Raw genomic sequence first — 25,043 nt, forward strand, 5'->3', positions numbered from 1 at the left:
CCTTACTTGTAATTAATGGCAGTCTTTATGCTCCTCAGTAATTCTTATATCATAATTCTGCTACTACAAATTCTCCTAAAGTGAGGAATTGGTTTTATTATAGAAATGGCCCACTGCAAGGCCAAGACAAGAGATGCTGGTTGTGTAGGCAGATGGCTGCCTCCTTTACATTACACATTAAGCTTTGCCTCCTCGAGTGTGTTGGAGCAACCACCAAAGGTTTCCCACTCATCCGCAGTTCTTGAAATGTTATTGGCCCACCGCTCTGCATGTGACCCAGCACATTCAGTGAGTGCTGCTCTGCACTGTACCACAGGAGACACGAATGAGGAGAGGGCCGTGCGGAGCCCACACCATGCGTGTGCACCTTCACCACTGTATGAAAAAGCAATTTCATCATCACTGCCTTCATGCCAATCGCCCCCCTGCTGCAGTGTACAGTACCGTGTTCTACCACGCTAGGTGTTCTGCCGCTGCTCGTGCCGTACTTAGATGGTGCCTCTCCTGCCCCTCTTCCCAGCCTGTCCTACATTCTTTACCACCACCACAGCTTCAGGCAGCAGCTTACTATGCATCCTCCACTTACTCCCACCACGCCAGCCCCTTTTGTGTGTTCCCCACTCCTGCCTGGTAACTTCGGGATCTGACCTTCTCCCCACCCTTATCTTCCGTAGCTGTCACGCTCTCTCTAAGACTTGTCTCTCTGTACCATCCCCTTCTCCTGCCTGCTCCTGCTGCAGTTCCAAGTGGACAAGTGCTGCTCTACAAAGCTTTTTTTGGTTTTTTTTTCTGATGGGGAGGGGATGAATGGAGGAGCAGCAGGGCTCTTGAAAACTCCACAGGGAAAGGGTGGAAAATGTTTAATCCTGCTGAGGACAACATGGAGATACATGTAGGAAACTTGCACAGTATGAAGGAACGGTAGAAATGGGCCAAAACGTAACAATTCAATCCATATTCACCCCCCCTTTTATCATTCGTGCATTTACTGTAAAAGTTACATGATGCATATAAAAATAAAAATTGTACAAAAAGGACAGAGGTACAAAGTCCCAGTGTAAACCAACCAAGTTGCATGTACTTTCATGAATTCATCATTGTCTGAATTAACTGAAAAAGTCTTCAAAATAAGTTTGGCTAAATTATTTGGAATATGGTTGAGTGGAAGCTGACAAAGGGTAGTGGTAAACAAGTTCGCTCCAAGGAAAGGGGGAATTTCCAGGGGGGACGGATACTTGGTCCTTCAGCATTTTCATCAGCGATATTGCAAAGGTCTATCAGGAAAGATTTGCATTTTTGCAGATAATACCACAATTTGCATCGGGGTAGACACTCTAGACAGTGTGAAAAACAAGAGGGATCTAGCAAAACTTGAGTTTGGTAGCTAAAATTTAAACCTAAAATATGCAAGGTTATGCATTTGAGTTGCAAAAACCCAAAGGAATGATAGAATTTAGTAGGTGAATTTTTGTACACAGAGGAATAAGAGTCTGATTTGGGATGATCATATCTGATGATTTCAAGGTGGCCAAACAGGTAGACAAGGCAACCGCAAATGCGGCAAGGATGCTTGGGTGAATAGGAAGAGGAAAAGCCATCAGGAAGAAGGAGGTGGTGATGTCTCAGTATAAGTTCTGTATACAATTCTGGAGACTGTACCTATAAAAGGATATAAACTGAATAGAGTTGGACCAGTGGGTGTCTACTAAAATGGTCAATGGTATTTATCATAAAGCATATGGAGCCAGACTTAAACATCTAAACGTGTATATCCTATAGTTTAGGAAGGACAGAGGAGATATATGATATAGAGCCATTTAAATTCTCCAAGTAAGAAAGGGACAGGAAGTGAACCTTTTTTAATGGAAAGGGAATTCTGAAACAAGGGTTCATAATATGATAGTGAAAGAAGGGTAAGATAAGGAAATGTTTCTTTTTATAGAAAGGGTTGAAGATGCACGAAACAGCTTCCCTGGGGAGGGGGTGAAGATTAGGATAGTATCAGAATTCAAGAAAGCATGGGACAAGCACAGAGAATATCTGAGAGATAGGAAGGGATATATAGCTGAGCAGGAGATACGGATGGACAGATTGGATGGGCCATATGATCTTTATCTGCCATCGTAGTCTGTTTCTGTAGTTGCGGGGGGGTACTTCTCTGATTTTTCTCAGTTTGCAGCAAAATTTTCCCTTCTAAAATGTGGATGTGATTTCCATTGGTTTAAACAAAGGAAAAGAAGTGGCAAGGAGTCTATTGATACTGTAGGTCAAAGCAGAAAAACAATGTGGTAACTCCAGACCTAAGTGAGGCTGACCAGAAAGGGAAAAAAAAGTAGTCTAAGATGAAGAAGAAAAAAAAAAGCTAGAGCAAAAACAGAGCCAGGTCGTACTGGCCTAGAAAACAACTTCTAGGCATCTCGTGGTGACATTTTCACAACATATTGGCTGTTTTTGTAACCACAGACACAGTGAGTCCATATTCAGAAGCATTCAGCTGGCTAAATTAATATTTTGGCACTTATGCTGCTAAATTCTAAGTTGGGGGTGTTGTGGGGGCATAACTGGGAGGAGCCGAGTTAGTGGCTAAGTTAACTGACTGACTTCGATATTCAGAGCTGACCTAAATTTAGCTGGCTACGATTTGCTGGCTAACTTTAAGAAAGATAGCCGGCTACATTCAATAGTGCAGCTGCACTATTGAACGTATCCGGCTCATTTTGGAGGTATATTCAATAGTGCAGCTGCACTATTGAATATACCTCCAAAATGAGCCGGATGCGTTTATACAGACTGTCTGAAGATGGACCTCCAAGTTTTGCAAATTCCACACCTGATAGCTCAGTGTGTGTGTGTGGGTTTTTTTTTTCCCCCACAGGTTGCCAGAAATAGATTCTGCGCTTCAGTTTATATCTGAAATCATACATCAGTTAGCCAATCAGAAGACCAGCATTGTTGATGACATCCATTCAACCTTTGACGAGCTCCAGAAAACCCTGAATGTGCGAAAGAGCGTGCTGCTTATGGAACTGGAGGTGAATTATGGCCTTAAACACAAAGTAAGAAACCCGTTTGTGGTCTTTTAGTGCAGAGATGTGCATGTGCTTGCCTGTGCAATGTCTGTATGGGTGCCGGGATCTATCTGTCTTATCTCGTGTCCCGCTGGATACTTGGAAAGAGAGTACGGTCCAGTCTATCCTTGTATCAGTATATTGTTCGATGTCAAGAGTAGTCATCTTTCTGATTCATCCCTGTTGCGCTGTACATTAAAAGGCAGAAATGAGATTGCCAGTAGTAAACTCAACTGTACAGGTGGAACCTAGAAACCTTGTATTAAAGGCGCGTGTGGAATCCAAGTACCGTATATCAGTTTTAGAAAAGAACTTGGACAGCGTTTAGTGGAGATGTTTTCATTGCCGTTTCACTTCGGTCTTACATTACTTTTTATCTATTTTACATGAAGTGTTTTAGATGGATTTGACTGGAGAGAAATACTTTTTTTTTTTTTTAACAAACTGTAATGATTGAGGAATTTTGCCAGTGAGGAGTTTTCCAAGCATCAAGCGGGATTAGTTTTGTGTTGTGTTGTGTTTGTGTTGCTAATTCTATCAAAATGGAATGTCTCATCTGGCTGTCACACACAGGCCCTCCTACTCCTGCATTTGTTACTCAGTTATGTGTGTGTGTGTGTGTTGGCTTGACTCCCTATTTTTTTTTTTTCACACGGTACATCACTTAAGGATCAAGTAGAATAGTTTCTGTGCATATTCAAGCTTTGTTCTGAAATTTTGCTACCAGATTCCAGCATTAGCTTCTCCTAATTAGTTATTCTAGGATTGCATCTCCGATCTCCTCCTGCAAATATGCATTCATATTAGAGAATCAGGACATAGGGAGGCCAATATTTAGCACTACTTAGCCACATAAGTAACAACTTACCCGGCTACGTGGCAGCCGGTGAATATCCTGCTAGGTTCAGTGGCTGTAAATATTTATCCGGCTAAGCAGTAGCTGGATATCTTATGGGCAGGTAGGAGAGGGGGTAACTTATCCCTTTATCTTAGCAAGATAAATGCTGATATATAGACTTCTCCGGTTAAGTTAAGCAGATACGTTAGACCCATGGCAGGTCTGGCTTAGCTGGATTTAACTTATCTGGCTGCATAGCAGTTTGTCCATGGATATTCAGCAGCATAGCTGTGCTACTGAATATCCCATTTAAGTTAACCTTTTCTTATTGTTTAAAGAAAAGGTTACAGAGATGAAGGCACATCTGCTGCTAATTGAATTCCTATTCTCTTTACCCTCCCTCTATCCCCACACTGCAATTGTTTGCATTTCAGCAGCTCTCTCTAAAACAGATAATGTGTTCCTCTCGCCCATGGAATTTACCTCCTTTATTAGAAACTTGTGCTAGAAAAATAGTCAGATCTTGCTTTCCTTCAGTTGAATGTTTCTGGATTGTCTCGCTGCCTTTGTGTAAAGTGTTAATCCCTGGATGGTGCGGGGCAAGGCACAATCCGCTGGCATCAGCCAAACTCTTGACTCTAACCAGGTGTTTCTCCTCAGGTTCTTCAGACCCAGCTGGACACTTTACTGGAAGGACAGGAGAGCATTAAGAGCTGCAGTAGCTTCACCGCTCAGGCCCTCAGTCACGGCACCGAAACTGAGGTCTTGCTGGTCAAGAAGCAAATGAGCGACAGGCTGAACGAGCTGGCTGAGCGGGATTTCCCTCTGCAGCCTCGGGAGAATGACCAGCTGGACTTCATAGTGGAGACGGAAGGGCTGAAGAAGTCCATCCACAACCTGGGCACGATCTTAACCACGAATGCCGTGGCTTCTGAAACGGTGGCCACGGGGGAGGGGCTCAGGCAGACTGTCATCGGGCAGCCCATGTCTGTCACCATAACCACCAAGGACAAGGATGGGGAGCTCTGCAAATCTGGGAATGCGTACATCACCGCTGAACTGAGCACTCCCGACGGCAGCATAGCGGACGGCGAGATACTGGACAATAAAAATGGCACCTATGAATATTTGTACACCATTCAGAAAGAAGGGGAATTTACTCTCTCTCTCAGACTCTACGATCAGCACATAAAAGGCAGCCCATTTAGACTTAGGCTGATCAAATCTGCAGACGTCTCCCCTACCACGGAAGGGGTGAAGAAACGCGTTAAGTCTCCAGGGAGCGGCCATGTAAAGCAGAAGGCTGTGAAAAGACCTGCCAGCATGTACAGCACTGGGAAAAGGAAAGAAAATCCCATCGAAGATGATTTGATCTTTAGAGTAGGTACGGAGCATGTCTTCTATCAATCACTGTTAACCCACTGTATACTCGGCCTTTTGTTTAACGTACTGCAGAACTGGGAACTGCACAGCTGATAGCAAAATGTGAGTTCAGTTTTATGTGTTTAAGGGATCAATAGAAAGGTGTTAACCCCTCCTCCCAGTGAGTAGGCTCAAACCTTTGGTTGCCACATACAAAACTAAGTCCTTAGAGGTTCTTGTGGTTGTCTTCCGAATGAGAGAAAACAACTTTCTCTGCTGCTGAGGAGGAGTAGCGTTCATGGGACTAAAATTCAGTGCAGTATCAGTTACAATGCCGAGTTCATAACAACTTACCGGTATTGGTCCTGAAAGGGTGTCCAGTGTTGTGCACCACAGGCAATAACGAGATGTGCAAAAGAAATGATGTACTAATTTGAAATCTGAAAGGGGGCAGTGTGAATGCATCTGTTACAGCCTCCTAAATGAGAACGGTACATAAAAAGGAAGGCTAGCGTTATTGTCTTTCTCTTGAGGTCTTCCTGCTAACCAGGGCCCTGATGCAATAAGGTGTGCTAGGCTGTGTGCAAGTTAGTGCATGGTTGTGCACACATCTTTTTATTCATACAGCTTTACTCCCAATTTACCAAAGAGCTTTGTGCACAGAAATATATGTAATTGTTAGCACTTCTGCATACAAATCCCATGTTAATGAAGGCATTAGCTATTACTCCCCAAGGCAAGGAAATGCATTGCAGCCTTAAAGACATAGTGCAAGTTTTTTGTGGTGCTGGAAATTTAACTCTTGGTAAGAGGTGGAGTAAAGTTATAACTCGCATGCCTGGGGCTAATATTAGTCTGTGCCCCAGAGTGACCCTGGACCTAGAGTTCATCGTGATGGTGGGGGAGTCCTAGACTTGAGTTCTGTGCACCCAACTTTTATGATCGTAGCCTTTATGCTCCTAATGCCATGTTTTGTGCTCTCAGTTTTCAGGAGCACAATTTGTATGCATGCAAGTCCATGTTTTCTGCACACAACAGTGAGCATGAGCTGTGTATTATGTGCACAAACTATGGTTTGTATGTGCTGTTTTTTGGGTAAGCATGCTTTTTCTTTTTAAAAATCTCAAAATACCACTAGTTTACTGCCTTGGAAATTAACTCTTCTTTTAGTAGGTGAGTAGAAAATGTATACTGAAATCTGGTGTAAGTTTTTTTTTATTTGCATCTTATTACGTCAGGCCGCAGGTTAGAGACTGGGAGTACTTCTCTGCTGACAGCCCCCTTTCAGGGAATGGGTGGTGCTGTTATATCCATCTTGAGGAGGGAGGACAAGAAAGGTTTAAAACCTGAGGTTTGTGGTAATCCCAGTTTGTAGACCCTCACATTGTACAGCCTGGGGGGTGTTTAAAGGGAATGCCTAGAAATCATTCACACAACGAGCAATGGGTCATATCAAGACGAACCTTGTTTTATTTTGCTTTATTTATTTCGATTAACTTGTGGAAAACAAATTACATAAACACGTTTTTATAAGGTACTAATCTCAGGATCAGGTCAAAGCCAAAATGTCAGGTTTTGGGGGTTTTTTTTGTAATGCATTAACTTAATCTTGATACCAAATTTTTTTTTTTAATTTTGTAAATATGAATTTACAGTCTTGGAATTATTACTAGGAATTTAAAAAAAAGTGATGATACTGCCTTGGCTGCTGAGGTTAATACTTTACAAAATAGTGACGTGTTTCATGGATTCGCTCTGCCTGTTCTGAGCACACGTGTCTGGTAAAAACTGCGAGCGTACGGTACTTCGGGATGAGCCGTGTGCTTCATCCAGGCTGTTTACTTCTAGAACATGGGTTGGTGAGCTTTTATTTTTCTGTCCGAGTACCGAAGAAAATGGTAACACAGTCATTGCCGCACCATAGGGGGGGTCAACCTTTTTGTGGAGGCTCCTACCCTTGCACAACGCTAACAAATGCTGGGTAGAAGATGCTCCTTACTGGGAAAATTACTTTCTCGCAGTTCAGAGTACTTCTGAAAAACCGAGCAGCGAGTGCTTTTGTGAAAACCTTAAGAAGCGCCACAGGCAGGGCAGCTTTACCGGCAATTTCTGCATCAAAGTCAGAAGCGTTTAATTTCTCTGGTTGCCTAAGAGCCGTAAGCCCGCTTGCCAAAGTTAAAATTAAACTAAACAATTTAAGTGGGTAATATTTCAAACAATGAGGCAAACAGGCGCACAGGTTACACCGGTCGTCCAAAGGAAAGTACGTCCGTGTTTTCCCTTGGAAGATTGGCCCGCCAAATGTATCTGCGCGAGTGACGCCTGACGCGTGCGTACGCAGAATTCCCCTCAACGTGTACACGCATGCATTTTGAACTTTCAAAACTACCGTACGTAAGTGCAACAATCCCCCCTCCCCATCTCCACTTCCAGGAATGCCTCTGCTCGGAAAGGGTAAACTTATGCACGACACATTCGCATACAATTAACTGCCTGTCGGGTGAGTAATTAAAAAACAAAACAAAACACTTCTGCCTGTTTAAACTGTTTTACTCGCAGGATTCCTGTTTTGAAAAATGACCCCCTAAATGCAAACCTACCCACTATTTTCCAGTGTTTTACTCTTGCTCATGTGTACGTTTTAGTAGCTGATGTTTACTGCATGGAGAAAAACACGAAGTTTTGAATGAGAGACGCTTCGACTGCCCGCAAAGATTCCACCCACAGGGGAGCAGGGGGGTGCAGATTTAGAGGGAACGTTATTGGTGATGTTTATTTTGAAAAAGTCACTCATAGTCAGAAATCTGCCTTAATGAGTTGGCAGAAGCCCTTCCCTAAATGCAGTTCAAGCTTTCAATGACTTAGGTCATGAACCAGCTCAAGGGTGGGATCTCAAACCAACTTTTTTCCCCCCTCTGCCCCTTTTTATTTATGTATTTGATTTCTATTCTGCTTTTCAGCACTTCAGGGTGGATTACATTCAGGTACTGTAGGTATTTCCCTGCTCCCAGAGGGCTCCTATTCTGTTTGTGTACCTGAGGAAAGGGAGGGGAAAGTGACTTACCCAAGGTCACAAGGAGTGGCAGTGGTTTCCCTGGTTAGGAGCCTGCTGCTACTTTTAACCATTAGGCCAGGGCTTCCCAAACCTGTCCTGGAGACCCACAGCTAGCTGGGTTTTCAGGATATCGGTACATGCAAATTTATCTCATGCATATTCATTGTGGATATCCTGAAAACCCGACTGGCTGCGAGGTCCCCAGGACAGGTTTGGGAAGCCGCCTCCATGCGCTTTGTAGTCTGGTCCTGTGAGCCCAGGGTAGTTCCTTTCCTGGGAGATTACTTCTCTGTTTTTATTCTCCTACCCGGGACTTGAGTGCCATGAATCCTGCTGGGCCAGTCCTGGATCGTAGTTCACAAGTAGCTCTCAGGTGAACTGATAAGACATTGATTCTGACACTTTGGGGTAGATTTTCAAAGGGTTACACGCGTAACCCCCGAAAACCTACCCCTGCCTCCCCCTGCGCGCGCCGAGCCTATCTTGCATAGGCTTGGCGGCGGGCGCAAGTCCCGGGGCTTGAAAAAATGGGCGTTCCGGGGGCGGGGGTGCTGGCCCGGGGGCGGGACCGAGGCCTCCGGAACAGCCACTGGGCCAGGGGATGGAGAGCCGGCGCGCGCAAGTTACACCTGCCCGGAGGCAGGTGCAACTTCTTCGATAAAGGTCGGGGGGGGGGGGGGGTTATAAATGTTACAGATGTTATAAAATCTGGCCCTTTATGAATGACTTTTATTTAAAAAAAAAAAAATAAAATCTTCCTCGCTGCTGTACTAGCCCTTCCGAAAAGAGTTCAGTCAGTTTGCAGGAGCATGGAACTGGTCTCGGAGGAAGCCCCTGCTGATAAAATATTGCTTAACATTTTAAAGTAAATGGCATATGCAAAAGTACATTTCTGAATCTACACTACAGAACTGTTTTTCTCAGGTTAGGTTTTCAAATACGTATTTTTTTTTCCCCTACCTAAGGTGTGAATTGCTTGAGGTTTTGCATTACCCTTGTGGATTTCTCTGAAAGTTTGCACCTTTGTGCTACTGAATTCAGCGTCTTCACACCCTTTCTACATTTTCCACATTCTGCCGTCTAAAAAAAAAAAAAAAAATTGGACTGCATTAAAGTAGGAGCTTGTTAACTGATCGACACAACACGCGCTACACTTTTATCGTGAAAGAATCATTATAGAAATATTCCCAAAGGGGTAGATTTTAAAAGGAGCGAGCGCGGCGTACGTGTGCGCGTGCTACCTGGCACGCACACGTCTGCCCAATTTTATAACTTGCAGGCGCGCGCAACTTATAAAATCGGGGGTTCGGCACGTGCAAGGGGATGCACAATTGTGCACCTTGTGCGTGCCGAGCCCGTGCCAAACCGCAGGCTGCCTTCTCCCGTTCCCTACCTCCCCCGCCCTTTCTCCCCTAACTTTTTCCTTTTTTTTTTATCTCGAAACTTACTTCAGCCCTGGGGCTGAAGTAAGTTGCGCATGCCGGTCGACTGCCAGAATGTGATCCCCGGCACAGCAGCAAATATGGCCGCTGTGCCGGGAGCCTGCCCCCAGACCGGCCCACCCCGCCCCTTTTTGCAAGCCCTGGGACTTGCGTGCATCGCCGGGCCTTTTTAAAATAGGCCCCACACAGGTAAACCCGGTTACACACGTACATCTTTTAAAATCCGGCCCATAGCATTTAAGAACTGGTTCCTTTAGTTTAATCCCATTCTCTGAATGTGACTGAAGTACTGGAGAAACCCAGTAGCTATTTGACAGCTAAGGCTGCCGTGCTAGTCCGTTTTATTTTGGAACTGGATAAGGGTCCTGAGGAGGTATGTCCTGATTTTATTTTTCAGTACGTTGGTGCGGGTTTGTCCTGCTGTGCCATGAGCGACTCAGAAAAGGAGGAACATTTTCCTGGAATGAAAGCCTAGAGCCTTACAACTTGGGGCAAATTTTCTTCTTAGATTTCCACCAGGGAAACAGCAAAGTTTTGGGGGTTTTTTTTAGGCCTACAGGTAGAGTTTTTGTGTCACAGTTCTGCATGAGTTGTAATCCTTTTCCTTCCTTCTGACTGGGTTCAGTGCACAAAGTATGGGTTCGCTTTTTTTGTGCTTTGTTAAATATATTATTTTACTCTTTGACAAGCTCCACATATTGCGAATCATATTTTTACAAGATTTAGGCTGGAACAGTATTTTTCCTTTTTCCCTTGAAATGTCGTCTTATATTATCTTCATTCTGTTAATGGCCTAGACTGGCACAGATCTGCTAGTTCTGGAAATATGAATGTGCTTGGCAGAGGTCATTTTCAAAGGCATTGGTGCGCATAAAACCAGCTTTATACATGGAATTGGCTCTTCAAAAATCTCCCCCGTGGCCATGCGCATAAAAGTGTGCACATAACACGATTTCATATGCATTCTTATCTGCATACTAAAAAGGCCTTAAGAACATAAGAACATAAGAAATTGCCATGCTAGGTCAGACCAAGGGTCCATTAAGCCCAGCATCCTGTTTCCAACAGAAGCCAATCCAGGCCACAAGAACCTGGCAATTACCCAAACACTAAGATGATCTCATGCTACTGATGCAATTAAAAGCAGTGGCTATTCCCTAAGTAAACTTGATTAATAGCAGTTAATGGACTTCTCCTCCAAGAACTTATCCAAACCTTTTTTGAACCCAGCTACACTAACTGCACTAACCACATCCTTCCTCGGGGGAGGGGGTTTGCACTAATGCACACACTTCCATTTTTAAAAGTGTGCATGTAAATCCATGCCCATGGAGTCACACCTGCTCTTCAGTAGATGTAACTTTGTGCATGGAAGCTGTGGTTAGATCCCATGCACATCAGTGAATTTTCAAAGCAGATTTATGCGCCAAAATCCATTTTGAAAATGTAGCTAAACTCTGCGGAGGGGGAAAAAGTACCTGCGGACCTCAGCGTACGTGGACTGTTTTAAAATTACCCTCTTTAACCACAGAGCAGGCACAGCACTGGCAGGGCAGTGCAAGCTCCTCCCCATGGTGCCCTGTGAGTATGCATTAGCCCTGTCCTTGAGGGACCACCTCGCCATACCCCTTTCAGTCCTGTCTGCCCATATTACCAAACCCGGGGTAGCCTACTGTGTCCAGCATGGCAGCCGATAGTCAGGTGTGCAGGGTGATCGGAGTTCTTGATGCAGCTTAAGGTGGCGGTAATAGTTCAACAGGCAAGACATAATATAAAAAGAGAGTCCAAGTTTCAGTAGTTTAAAAGATAAAACTGACAAGTATTTGTACCAGCTGGATCAAGCAGTTTATAAAAATGCGAAATCCTCAATAGGTTCAGCATGCACTGGTTGCCCCCGAGGCAGACCCTCCCTCTTGCTCTCTGCAAAAGGCGCTCTCTGGCATCAGCTCTTCAAATTTCTAGCTCAAGACGGTCTCAACTTCTGCAAGGTGAACTGAGAGACTTCCCTTAGTTCCTTGCCAGAAAAGATCCCCAGAAAGTAACAGTAAGATATTGGTAACCTACCATTCAATACACTTACAGCAGAAAAGGGAAAATACAAAAATAAAAACTCAGAATGGAAAACCAGCTTTATAAAGTTCACATGAACGTCCACCATTTCACTTCTTCCAGGTAATGGGGACTGATCTTGGTAGATTTTAGAGATTTGTTTTCTGGAAGAGACTCACTTATATCTTAATATTGCGATACTAGGTCAGACCAAAGGTCCATCAGGCCCAAACCCTGTTTCCAACAGCAGCCAATCCAGGTAACAGATACCTAACAGGATCCTAAGGGATAGATACACATTCCAAGCTGCTTATCCCAGGGGATTTTTGCTACTCTCCGCCTTAATAATGATTTATGGAATTTTCCTTCAGGAACTTGTCCAAACCTTTTTTTTTAAATGTAATTACACTAACAGCTTTTACCACATCCTTTGGCAACAAATTCCAAAGCTTAATTATGTATTGAATAAAACAATATTTTATCTTATTAGTTTTAAATGTACCGCCTAGTAACTTCATTGAGTGTCCCCTAGTCTTTGTACTTTTTGAAAGAGCAAACAACTGATTTAAATTCTACTTATTATTTTATAAGACCTCTATGATGTCTCCCCTCATCTGTCTCTTCTCCAAGCTGAAGAGACCTAACCTCTTTAGTCTTTCCTCATAGGGGAATCATTCCATCCCCTTTATCATTTTGGTTGCCTTCTCTATAACTTTTCTAATTTTACTATATCTTTTTTGAGATGTGGAGACCAGAACTGCACACAGTACTCAAGATGAGGTTGCACCAAAGAGCAATACAGAAACATGATATTCTCTGTTTTATTATCCATTCTTTGCCTAATAATTCCTAGCATTCTATTTGTTTTCTTGGCTGCTACTGCACATTGAGCAGAAGATTTCAACGTATTATCAAGGATGCCTTGATCCTTTTCCCGAATGGTGACACCTAATGTGGAACTTTGCATTACATATCTGCTATTTGGGTTACTCTTCCCTAAGTGCAACATTTGCACTTGTCCACATTAAATTTCATTTGCCATTTGCATGCCCAGTCTCCCAGTTTTGCAAGGTTCTCTTGCAATTTCTCATAATCTTCTTGTGATTTAAAAATTATGAATGATTTTGTATCATCAGCAAATTTGATCACTTCGCTCATTCCCTTTTCCAGGTTTTTTATAAAAATGTTAAAAGCAGTGGTCCTAGAACACTCCATTATTCACCTTTCTCCATTGAAAAAATTTACCATTTAGCCCTATTCACTGTTTTCTATCTTTTAACCACTTCCCAATCCACAATAGGACACTGCCCCATCCCATGACTTTTTATTTCCTAAGAAGTCTCTCATGAGAGACTTTGTCAAATGTTTTCTGGAAATCCAGATACACTATATCAACTGGCTCATCTTTATCCACTTTTATTTAGGCCATCAAATAATGCATCAGATTGATGAGACAAGACTTCCCTTGGCTAAATCCATGTTGGCTTTGTCCCATTAAACTATGTCTATCTACATGTTCAGTAATTTTGTTCTTTATAATAGTCTCTACCATTTTGCCTCACACAGATGTCAGACTCGTTGTTCTGCAGTTCCCTGGATCACCCCTGGATCCTTTTTTAAAAAGTGGTATTATATTGGTAAACTTCCAGTCTTCAGGTACCATAGACGATTTTAATGATAGTTTACAAATTACCAATATCAGGTCTGCAGTTTCATTTGTCAGTTCTTTCAGCACTCTGGGATGTATACCATCCGGTCCAGGTGATTTGCTACTCTTTAGTGTTGTCAGTTTTCCCTATTACATCGTCCAGGTTCACTGAGATTTGTTTGTTACTCTGAATCATCCCATTTGAATATCATTTCTGGTATGGGTATCTTTTACATCTTTCTCAATGAAGACCAAAGCAAAGAATTAATTTAGTCTCTCTTCTATGGCCTTGACATCCCTAAATGACCCCTTGATCATGTAATGGTCCAATTGACTCCCTCGCAGCCATTTTTCTTCGAATGTACCTGAGAGAGGTTTTATTATGAGATTTTGCTTCCACTGCAAGCTTCTTTCCAAATTCTTTCTTTACCTTCCTTATCAATGCTTTGCATCTGACTTTCCAGTGCTTATTCTGTTTTCTGTTTTCTTCATTCGGACCCCTTTTCCATTTCTTGAAAGATGTTTTTAAAGCTATTATAGCCTCTCTCTCTCCTCACCTTTTAACCATGCCGGTAGTCGTTTAGCCTTCCTACTGCCTTTTCTAATGCGTGGAATAAATCTGGTGTGGATTTCCAAGATGGTGTTTTTAAACAGCATCCATGCCTTAGCTAAACTCTTAACCTTTGTAACTGCTCCTTTGCTTTTTTTTTTTTTCCCTAACCATTTTCCGCATTTTCACAGTCACCCTTTGGAAAGTTAAATTCTGTTGTCGTAAATTTCCTTAGTGCCTTCCCTCCAGATATTAAGTAACATTTGATCATGTTGTGATCACTGTTGCCAAGTGGCTCCAAGACTATTATCTCTTGCCCCAAATCCTGTGTTCCACTAAGGCCTGGGTCTAAAGTAGTTTCCCCTCTTGTTGGTTTTGTACCAACTGCTCCATGAAGCAGACATTTATTTCATCTAGAACCTTTACCGCTCTAGCATGTCCTGATGTGACATTCACCCACTCAATACTGGGGTAATTGAAATCACCCATTATTACTGTGCTGCTGATTTTGTTAGCTTCCCTAATTTCTTTTAGCATTTCATTGTCTTATTTATTCATTCTGACCAGGCAAATGGTAATTTATCTCTATTGCTCTTTTATTCCCCTTTTCACCAGGAATTTCTGTTCATAAAGATTCAACATTTCCTGCAGAACTTTTATGCTGTTTGACTCCTTGCCTTCTCTAATATAGTGCCACCCCTCCACCAGTTTGATCCATCCTATCGTTTTGATATAATTTGTATCCTGGTATCAGAGTGGTCCCATTGGTAAGCCTCCTTCCACCAGGTCTCTGAGATGCCAATTATATCTATCCCTTCATCCAGTGCTATACACTCTAACTCTCCCATTTTATTTTTTAGACTTCTATTATTTGCGTGCAGACATTTCAAAGTATGTTTCTTATTTGCATTAACAATCTATTTATCAGTTGATAGATAGTTTGGAATCTTTCTTATCTGACTTCTCTTTACTTAAGAGCACCTGGTCCACTTTGGCATTTATTGCAACCTCCGTCCTGGGATGCCCTAATTTCCCTGTTCTGTTAATATCCTTCAAAGGTACATCATTCTGAACCATGCGCTCCTGAGTGACTGTCAGTTTTCCTCCATCATCTAGTTTAAAAACTGCGCTATCTTCTTTTTAAAAATTAGTGCCACTCTGGTTAAGGTGGAGCCCATCATTTCAGAAAAGGCTCTTCCTCCCCCAAAATGATACCCAGTTCCTAACAAATCTAAAACTCTCGTCACTGCATCCTTTTCTCATCCACAGATTGAGACTCTGGAGCCTTGTATACCTCTGTTGTCCTGCATGTGGAATGGGGAGCCCTTCTGAGAATGCTACCCTACAGGTTCTGGATTTATTTATTTATTTATTTTATTTATTTATTTATTTATTTATGAAACTTTTAATATACCGACATTCATAGGGCATATCATGCCGGTTTACAAAAAACTGAAGCAGGTAGAAAATACAAAGAACAGACGGAGGTACTAGAAGCCAAATCCTAAATTTGGCTTCTAGTACCTCCGTCCTGCATGTTCCTAAGTTATTGGGACCCTCATGTACTAGTTGGCTCCACCCTAGCACTATCTAAATTCCTATCTGTGATGTGGGAAGTCTGTTACCTTTGTACCAGGCAGGCAAGTTACAAAATGATCCTCATGTCTACCAGCCACCCAACTACCTTCATTACTAATAATCAAATCACCAACTACAATGCCCAGTCTAACCCTTCCCTCCTAGGCACGTGCCCCTGGATATATATATCCTCGGTGAGAGAGGATACTACATCACCTTGAGGGCAGGTCATAGCTACAGGATTGCTTCCAACCTCGCCAAGGTGGTGATCTCCTTCCAGGTGACTTTTCTCCTCCAAGGCAGCACAGGGGCTGCCAGATTGGAGGTGGCTGCTCTACTATGTCCCTGAAAGTCTCCTTTATATACCTTTCTTATCTCCCTTAGCTCCTCCAGGTCTGCCACTTCAGCCTCCAGAAATCAGACTCGTTCTCTGAGGGCTAGGAGCTTTTTGCACCAAGTGCACACATTCAACCTCTTGCCAACTGGGAGATAATCATACATGTGGCATTTCAGTGCAAAAGACTGGATAGCCTCCCTCTTACTGGTGGATTATTATCTGCATCTTAATTTTGTTGTTTTGTTATCGAGTTAAAATTTCTAAGGATGTAGGGATGTAAAGATAATCTAAAGTACATTTTAATCTTGTGATTTATTTTATATTTGGCTATGTGGCTCTCAAAACACTACAGTTAAATTACTTATAACTCCTTGGTTACCCACCTTTATTGACTCTTGCTTTGAATTAAATTTGTTCTGTAAATTTATAGTGAGAGGTTTTGAGGTGCAGTGTGTGCATGCCGGTCCTCTTCTGGAAGGAAGTGCAGGGCCTCTGGAGGCCGGGGCTGTGGAGACTGAAGCCTTGATAGCTCGCGGTGACCTCTGGCGTCCTCTCCCGGGGGCTGCTGGGTAAGGTATGCAGATGAGACTTCCAGTCCTCTTCGGCTGCCCTCTTTCTTCCAATAGCCTTTATCCTCTGAGGGCTGTGAACTTTTTATGGGTCTCAGAGCCCAGGACTGCAGGAGTAAACCGCTATGTTCTTCAAGAAATTTCGCTGCCCCAACCATGAAAGGTTCTGCCACATTCCTCTGTGGGAGGTGGGCTGGCCACTTCCCTCAGAGGGATTAGGATGTGCACTTGAGCAATCTTTTTCACATAAAAGTCCCCCAGCTTTGGAATGAGCTTCCACCAGGGACGAGGTTATCAAAGAGTCTGAGGATCTTGTTATTTTAATGCTGTTGTCTGTATGGCTTAGTTTTAATGATAGAGGTCCTAATTATAGAGGCTAGGCGTGAGTTTGGTTGAGATGGGTTGAAGCTGGGATATGATTTTGTTTGGCGTTTTATTGTTTTTAGAAGTTTCTTACAAATGTGTGTGTTGACTTACACATTTTTAAGTTGTTTCTAATATTTAATGTTTCAAGTTCTCTGTTTTGCACATATTTGGTAAGACAGATAAGAAAAGTGAACAAATCAATAAAATCCCTTTTAGGTATCAGGCCGCTCTCTGGAGACACCTGCTGGCTGATCCTAGCTGTGCTGCACAGAAAAAGCAGAAAGGATCACATCACTCAAACACTCGCAGAATTACACTGGCTGCCAATTGAACAAAGAGTGCAATTTAAAACACTATGCACAATCCACAAACTGATCTATGAGGAAAATACTGACTGGCTAAATACTGCACTACGACTACATATCCCCCAGAGAAATCTCAGATCAGCCAATAAAGCTTTATTAACCAATACCCTCTGTAAAGACAGTAAAACTGACACAGGTAAGAGAGAGAGCACTATCCTTAGCCGGTCCAATATTATGGAACACAATGCCACTCGAATTAAGATTAATGAGAGAGCTAAAACTCTTAAAAAAAAAAAAAAAAGTTTAAAAACATGGCTCTTCAAAAAACTTTTCAAGATGAGAGTGGGGAGTAAGTATTAATAAAAAGAACTTCTACACACAGTTAAGTCTCCAAATAACATATATGCTTTCTTTTTATTTTTTTCTCATACTTAAGTCATAACTTAAAGAAAAGTACAGTATATCTCATGTATGGATTTCTATTAATCATATAAATGGAGTTTCCAATCCACGTGCCATATAGTGTATATTATTTGAATCATGTAACCGAAAAAGTTTTTGGCACCTTCTAGATAACTTATAAACCAATCCAAACTTCTTTACCTGCCTGTCTGTAAACCGTGGTGATGGTGCATCACTAAACGACGGTATAGAAAAGTTTTAAAATAAATAAATAAATTTGGTTGTATTCGAGCAGTAACGCAATGTGTATCGGTGAGAGAGCAAGCACCTCGTACCGTGGTCAGTCACAGGCGGCCACGGGGGGCCTCTTTGCTCTGGGCCTACCTAGTCACAGCCCTTTATGTAGAACGCAAAGCTGCCAGGCTTACCTTTAACTCCTCCCCGTTTCACGTGCACAGCTGAATCTCCGGGCACCCGCTCAAAGCAGTGTGGAAAACAGCAGCACAGAGGGCAGCGGTGGGTGGACGGTTGTAGCGAGGTAAAGCCGTGGCACTCGGATTTGTTTCCAGGGCCACCGGATATTCCTTTCCCAGGTTTTTGTTTGTTTTGTTTTTTTTGCTCGCTACAAGCTGAGCTGGGAAGAGTACTCGGCAGAAGCAGAGCAGTCCTGGAGAAAAAGGAAGCAGCTCTGCTCCTCTTGCAGAGGGACAGGGTGAATTCACTTTAGGCTTCTGGCAGCTGTTGATCCCTGTCTGACAGTGGGGGCCCGAATCAGACTCTGGCCCCTGCCAAGTTAGTCTGTTGGCGAGGAAGAAGATGCATTTGCAGAACTGTTGAATCAGTTGGGCTTTGTCCAGCACGCATTTCTCCTCTCTGCAGAAGATGAGGTGCCAGTGGCCAGAGTCTGGGTCGGCTCCTTAGTGTCACCCACATTGACCTATAATATTAGATAGGATGCAGGTTTTGTAAACCAAAGGGAAGAGCTCTTCGGACGTCTTACGATAAAGGTTGCTGGCCCATATTCCCTCTTCAGAAATTCTGCTGTAGAAACAGATGTTCCTCCTTGGTGCCGTGAGGCTTACAGACCTGGGGCCCTTGGCACTTTTACTGGTGAAGCATTGGTGGCTGTCAGCATTGAGAATAATCGGTCATTGTAACATAAATTTTGTATGCTTTTACAATCAAATTCAGGTACTAAAGGAAGAAACAAGGGGGAATTTACGAATCTACAAGGAGCAGCTGCCTCTACCACTGGAAAGATATTAATAGCTGACAGTAACAACCAGTGTGTACAGGTACGTACATTATTTAGAAGGCTAGATTTTCTTTCAGTTGTGAGCAATTAATATCCTTAACCGCTAGATTTTACTTAAAAACAAAACAAAAAAAAAAAACCTGTAAACAACAAATTCCTAGATTTTCAGAATTTCGAACGCTGAATTTTACAGATTTTTTTTTCTTGTTCTTTCTAGTTCAGATGCTTTGGAAAACCTACATTAAAACCTTTCGATTTGTAAACTGTGAGGTGAATTTTAAAGTGTTGCTTGCATTGAAAGGCCCATATAATTGGGAATCTGGGCCGATAGTAAGCAACTCATATTTTAAAATGGCCAAATTATGTGCATATATTCGCGTGCCTGAGCAACCCTATGCATGGAAAAAAGGGGGCGGAGTTAGGGTCTGCCTGGGGCATTCCAGGGTGGGGCTGATATTTACATGCGTAAATATGGATTTTAAATCCCGTGCCCTCAGCGCACGTCAGGCTGTTACCCGTGCTAATTTACTTCTGCTCTTGGTGAGGTGTAAGTCTGAAGAAAACGTGATTTAAACCTAAAATGACTGGGTAAGGGGTCTGTGTAAACTGGAGGGCGTGCAGGCTGAAGAACCAGGAGGAGAGGGGTCTGAAAGACCAAGAGATAGAATGGGCAAACTGGTGGACCAATTGGCCAAACTGGCTATCTCCTTCGCACGTGCATGTTTTAAAATTAGCTCAGCTGCATGCCTTAAAGCCGACAAATTCCTAAGGACGATACATGATTAATATTTGCTAGTGTAGCCACTTAAAATTAGGAACACGCACGTGCATGCCAGGTGTGTTTTAAATCATTTGCGTGCACTTGCATGGATGATTTAAAATTCCTGCCTAGGAGCGCTTGAGCGTGCATACACATGTATGTAGGTCAGTACACGCTTGTTTTAAAGTTACCATCTGTATGTGTACCTCTGGACCCTTGGTTTGTGCTCCCTTTGCTTTGTGGCCTCTGTACTTCGAGTTACTCTCACTAGTAGATTATAAATGAAAAATTGCAGCATATTATCAACAAACTTAAGGAACAGAACTAAAAAGTATTAATTAAAGAAAAAAATAGGGTTTTGTTTGCAAAAGTAATCATGGCTCATTTGGCTGAAAATTATTCCAAGGCAATATTTCAGAACCTAAATAACATGGAAGATAAAATTATTTATCATTCTTCCAAAATATTGAGAATTGATAGAAAATATACACAAAATCTTTAACAAAAAGGACAAATACCATTACTGGAAAATTAAAATTATCTGGAAAAAGTCTCTCTCTGGTCTGTAATATGCATACCTGGAAACTCTCTGGATTTCACCTGATGGTTCTGGAAATTGATATTAATTGGAGTCTCTGGGGAAAGACTAAAAAGATCAGAGCCTCTCTGCTTACCGCTCCAGCTATTCCTCTTCAGGGATCCTGCAGGGAACAGGAGGGAAGGGTCTGGAGAAGGGAACAAAGCAATGGTTTTCTGTTCTGCAGTGTCTGCTCCTTCCTCGGGAAACCTACAGGGAACAGGCAAGGACGAGTGAGCCTGGAGCACATTGCAAGTAGCATGTGGGGAGAAACCGGAGGAGAGGGGCTGCAACAGACACATTTCAGTCGGCAGTTCTGATTCCAGGACTTGGGACTCAGCTGAGGGATAGAGTGAGGATGCGTAAGTCAAGGAGCTGTGACTTGTTGGGGGGCAGGTGGAAAGAGGAGTGCTGGGGTCAGAGGGGTGGGAGGAAGGTGAAGTAGCTGGGGTCATTCCTGGCTGGAGTTGGTGGGGGGGAGAGAGAGAAAGTGGACGAGTGAGGGAAAAGAAAGTTGGAAGAGAAAAAGCTCATCTATAATCCCTCTCTCCCCCATCCCCCAATCATCCACAATCTCAGGTTGACCACAGCTCAAAAGTTCCCAGGTATGGAAATATGAAGGCACTGATACTAAACTGAAATTTGGAAGAGAACAATTACTTTTTTGCTCTTTACTGAGTGCTGATCACCGGTTTCAGCTGAGAAAGAAACTGCATTGGTCTCTGTGTCCATCGGCTTCCTCCTTCTCCTTAGGATTTCCAGCTTGAGCTGAACCTGCACCAACTAGGGTTATGATGCCATGAGCATCTTTATTCACAGCTTCCCAGGGCTTTTCTCTCTTCTTCCCTTGGCTTTTGGCCTCCTATAAACTCGGCAACAGCTCTTGGACTGCAGATAGTGGCTCCTTCTAGAGCTTGGCGTGCATGCACCATGAGTCCCAGCTGTGGGTGCCACTGCTGCGTGCTGGCTGGGGCTCCCTCCATCCTCAGGACTGTGAACGCTGCCCCTGATCTTGGAATTAACCCAAGCCTCTTGCTTGGACCCGTGGGCAGACCAGAACTACATTCAGAAATAAGGTTGCAGTCTCTTCCCATTGATTGACGAATATAACACTCGCCGTAGGTCCTTCTTACCATTGCTCTACATGAGACTGTGGAGGAAATGAGGCTCAGTTTGTCTGATAATTTTCAAATACGGCTGGTTTTTCTGAAGGAATAAATTTGGTTCAAGACAAAAAAAAATGACGCATAAAATACAGTTGGACACGGTTCATGTCACGCTGTTATAGTAATTGATCTGTCGGGATATATATATGTAAAACTTTTAATGGAGGCAATAAAAAAACCCCAAATTGTCAAGACAAAAAAATTGCAGAGGGCCAGCCCAGTGGCACAGGTGGTAAGTGCCGTGCAGAAAGTTTCAATTCCTAAGTCAGGTCTTCCACTCCCCAGGTCAGCTGGGACTGGGGGAGTGCTGCGGAGGTAGCGTTCACAGCCCCCTGCGGGGAAGGGCGTCATGATCCTTGCTTTGAGGGTGTTGATACCTGGTGGCTGCATTCAGGGTCCATGATTTCAGGATTCGGAAAAGAGCCTTGGTGCGTGGCTCCCAGATCTGGACCATTGCCGAATTAACCAGACTAAGTACATTGAGTGGAGGAATAATCCCTGGATTGATACAAATGAAGGCTCATTGCATCAGATTTAAAAAAAACAAACAAAACTAAACTAAAAAACAGTTCAAGAAGAAAGAGATTGTAGTATATGAACCTTTCAAACCCCCCCAGGTCCCTTCTTCAGATGGAGGGAAAGCTCAGGCATTACATTATTATTAAGACGGCAAAAGATTCCCAAAAGTTTCTGTCAGATTTCAGCCTAATCCTTGAATGTGAGTCTTAGTGCAGCTGGCCTAAATGATCCAAGGATCTGAATATTTTCAAGGACCTGCTCCAAAGTCTGCTCTCTGTTTTCAAAGGAGATAGCTTGGAAAAGAAACAAAAACCTTGTTTAAAAAGTACAGAGCTTTGTGAACCTCTTCACACCCTTGTAATATTTTTCACATTTTGCTGTCTAAAAAAATACAAATCAAAATGCATTAAAGCAGGAGTTTGTTTCACTATTCTACCCAACATGATCTACGCTGTCATCATGAAAGAACAATTATAGAAATATTCCAAAAGCAATTAAGACTAGAAAACCAAAAATCTTGATTGCATAAGTCTTTACTTCCTTTTGCCAAAGCAAATGCAAATTAGGGCTTGTTAAAAAAAAAAAAAATAAAAATAATAATAATAATTGCCTTAACAAGTCTCATAATAAGTTAAATAGAGCCCACCTGTGTCCAGTCATGTAGCTGAGCTGATTCAAATATTCCTGGATGAAGAATCAAACTGTGCTGAAGCAAAGGTCAAATCATGCCAAACACAAGGAGCTGCCGAAAGAACCTCAGGATAACTTCATTCAAAGGTACAGATTGGGGGAAGGCTATAAGAAAATGTCAGGTGTTTGAATATCCTTTGGGCACTGCTAAGTCCATCATTGTAAAGTGGAAGCAGTTTGGCACCACTAAGACACTGCGGTGATCAGGCCGTCCCTCCCAAGTCAGTAGCCGCAGGCAGGGCCGGTGCAAGGGGATTGGGCGCCCTAGGCACCTGCAGCCCCGATTCCTCCTCTCCCCCCCCCCCCCAAAAAGAAAATTTACAAAATACATGGTGGTCCAGGTGGGGACCCAGGAGCGATCTGCCGCGGCCACTAACCAAAATGGCGCCAGTGGCCTTTAGCCCCTACCATGTGACAGGAGCTACCGGTGCCATTGGTTGGCCCCTGTCACATGGTAGGGGCTAAAGGCTACCGGCGCCATTTTGCTTAGTGAAAGCCGAGGCCCAAGAGCGGCAGATCGCTCCCGGGCCCTCCGTGGACCACAAGGCGGGCGTCGGGATGGTGGCACGGTGAGGCGGGGGCTGGCAGAATTTTGAAAGGGCACTTTTTGCCCTTTCAAAATTTTGCCGCCTGCCGCGGCGCCCTAAGCACAGGCCTAGCTCGCCTGGTGGTTCCTCCGGCCCTGGCCGCAGGTTAAGGAAACTTCTGTGGAAGTCACCGTGAGGCACAAAATTACTTTAAAAGAACTACTGAGGAAAATGTAGACTGTTCAACAATTTCCAGATTACTTTAGAAACATGGCCTGTATGGGAGGGTGGCAAGAAGGAAGCCACTGCTGAAGAAACACCACATGATGTGCCGCATAGCGTTTGCACAGAAACACTTTCGACACTGCACATGTGTGGGAAAAGGTTTTATGGTCGGATGAGATCAAAGTGGAGGCTAAAACAGAGCACATCATCCTGCGAGTGCCATCCCTACAATAAACCGTGGTGGCATTATGTGAAGATCGAGGGAAAGATGGCTGGTGCAAAGTATAGGCAGATTGTGGAGAAAACCCTGTTCCGGTCTGCCATAGACCAGGGGACTAGGGAGAAGATTCACCTTTCAGCAGGACAGAGATCCTCCACGCAAAGCAGAAGCGACACTGGAGTGGATCAGCAAGAAGAAAGTGAATGTCCTCGAGTGGCCCAGACCTGAATCCAAAAGAGAGAGCCTGTGTCGAGACTTGAAGACTGCCGTCCACAGGTGGTCCCCAGCCAGCTTGAAAGAACTTGAGCTCTTCTGCCGAAAAGAATGAGTAATAACTGCACCATCCCGCTGTGCAAAGTTGGTAGACACTTATCCTAAATGACTCCTGGCTGCTATTGGTGTGTGAAGACTTATGCAATCAAGAATTTTTTATTTTTTTTTATTCTTAATTACTTTTTGAATATTTCTATAATTGTCCTTTCACAATGAAAGTGAGGAGTATTTTGTGTAGATCAGTAAATCAAATCCTATATTAATGCATTTTGCTTTTTTTTTTTTTGGACTGCAGAATGTGAAAAATGTACAAGGGTATGAAATTCTGCAAGGCACTGTAACCGCAGTATATTGTGGTTTCCTAGAGGAGATTGCATGTTACATAAACTCCATTTACATCATCTTTGTATTTATTTTTTAAAATGTTTAGCCCACCTTTCCAAATAATGCTCACTGCAGCTTACAGCATTGTTAGAATTCTGGTACAGTAATTCCCTGCCCCGAAGAGCTTTGGGAAATAAAGTGACTTGCTCATGCTCGTAAGGAGTGTCAGTGGGGGATGTGAGATTTGAACCTTGTTTTCCCTGGTTCTCAGCCTATTACCACTCCTTCTCCCTGAGTATGTCTCTATGGTTTTATCAGACTAACTACCCAGTTAGTTTATATGAATGCATGTCTCGTGTTCCCAGCCCAGTCATAATACTTAGCAGCAGCTTCAAAACATAGCAATTTTCATTCTATATTAGTCAAAGCTGTCACATAAATACAGGCAAGGTTGAGCTTACAATGCAAGGGTGCAATGCACTCACCATCATTTGGGACTGATATGGTTTCTGGTTAGTCCAAGGTTTTAGTTTATCTTATCTGTTGCTGCTGTTGCTGCTGCTGTTTCAGTTTGTGTTTTATTTTGCATGGGAATTTCAATGCTATAACAAAAAAAAAAAAAAAATCAGTGGAAAGATGAGTTTTCCATTGATTGTTCTTCTGTTTTGTTATAACAAAGTCATTTTTCCACAGATTTTGTTGTTGTAACACTGAAATTCCCAGGGAAAATAATATAGAAACTGAAAACAAAGGTCCCTGTGGATGGGCAAGTCCCGCCACCTATATTTGTGCAAACACATAGCAGCAGTAAAGAATGAGATATAAACATTGAACACTAACATAGTAAATGGCAGCAGATAACGAGCAAAAGGCTTATCTAGTCTTCCCTGCAGTGATCCAAAGTAGATCAAATCCGCCCATGGAACCCAACCCCCAAT

General features: G+C 43.0%; 1 protein-coding gene across 7 annotated transcripts in view; it reads left to right on the top strand.

Annotated features, from left to right (window-relative positions):
• The window catches only part of TRIM2 (tripartite motif containing 2), a 231,841-nt gene that overhangs the window by 174,778 nt on the left and 32,020 nt on the right, over positions 1-25,043 (top strand). For 6 of the 7 annotated variants that reach the window (XM_029609266.1, XM_029609453.1, XM_029609363.1 and 3 more), the window contains 3 exons: positions 2,876-3,056; positions 4,567-5,290; positions 18,761-18,864. In XM_029609266.1, coding sequence (XP_029465126.1) covers positions 2,876-3,056; positions 4,567-5,290; positions 18,761-18,864 — 1,009 coding nt within the window. The remainder of the gene's footprint in view (positions 1-2,875; positions 3,057-4,566; positions 5,291-18,760; positions 18,865-25,043) is intronic. The other variant, XM_029609706.1, reaches the window with a different exon arrangement.

The sequence above is a fragment of the Rhinatrema bivittatum genome, chromosome 1, assembly GCF_901001135.1.
Source record: "Rhinatrema bivittatum chromosome 1, aRhiBiv1.1, whole genome shotgun sequence".
Taxonomy (NCBI): Eukaryota; Metazoa; Chordata; class Amphibia; order Gymnophiona; family Rhinatrematidae; genus Rhinatrema; species Rhinatrema bivittatum.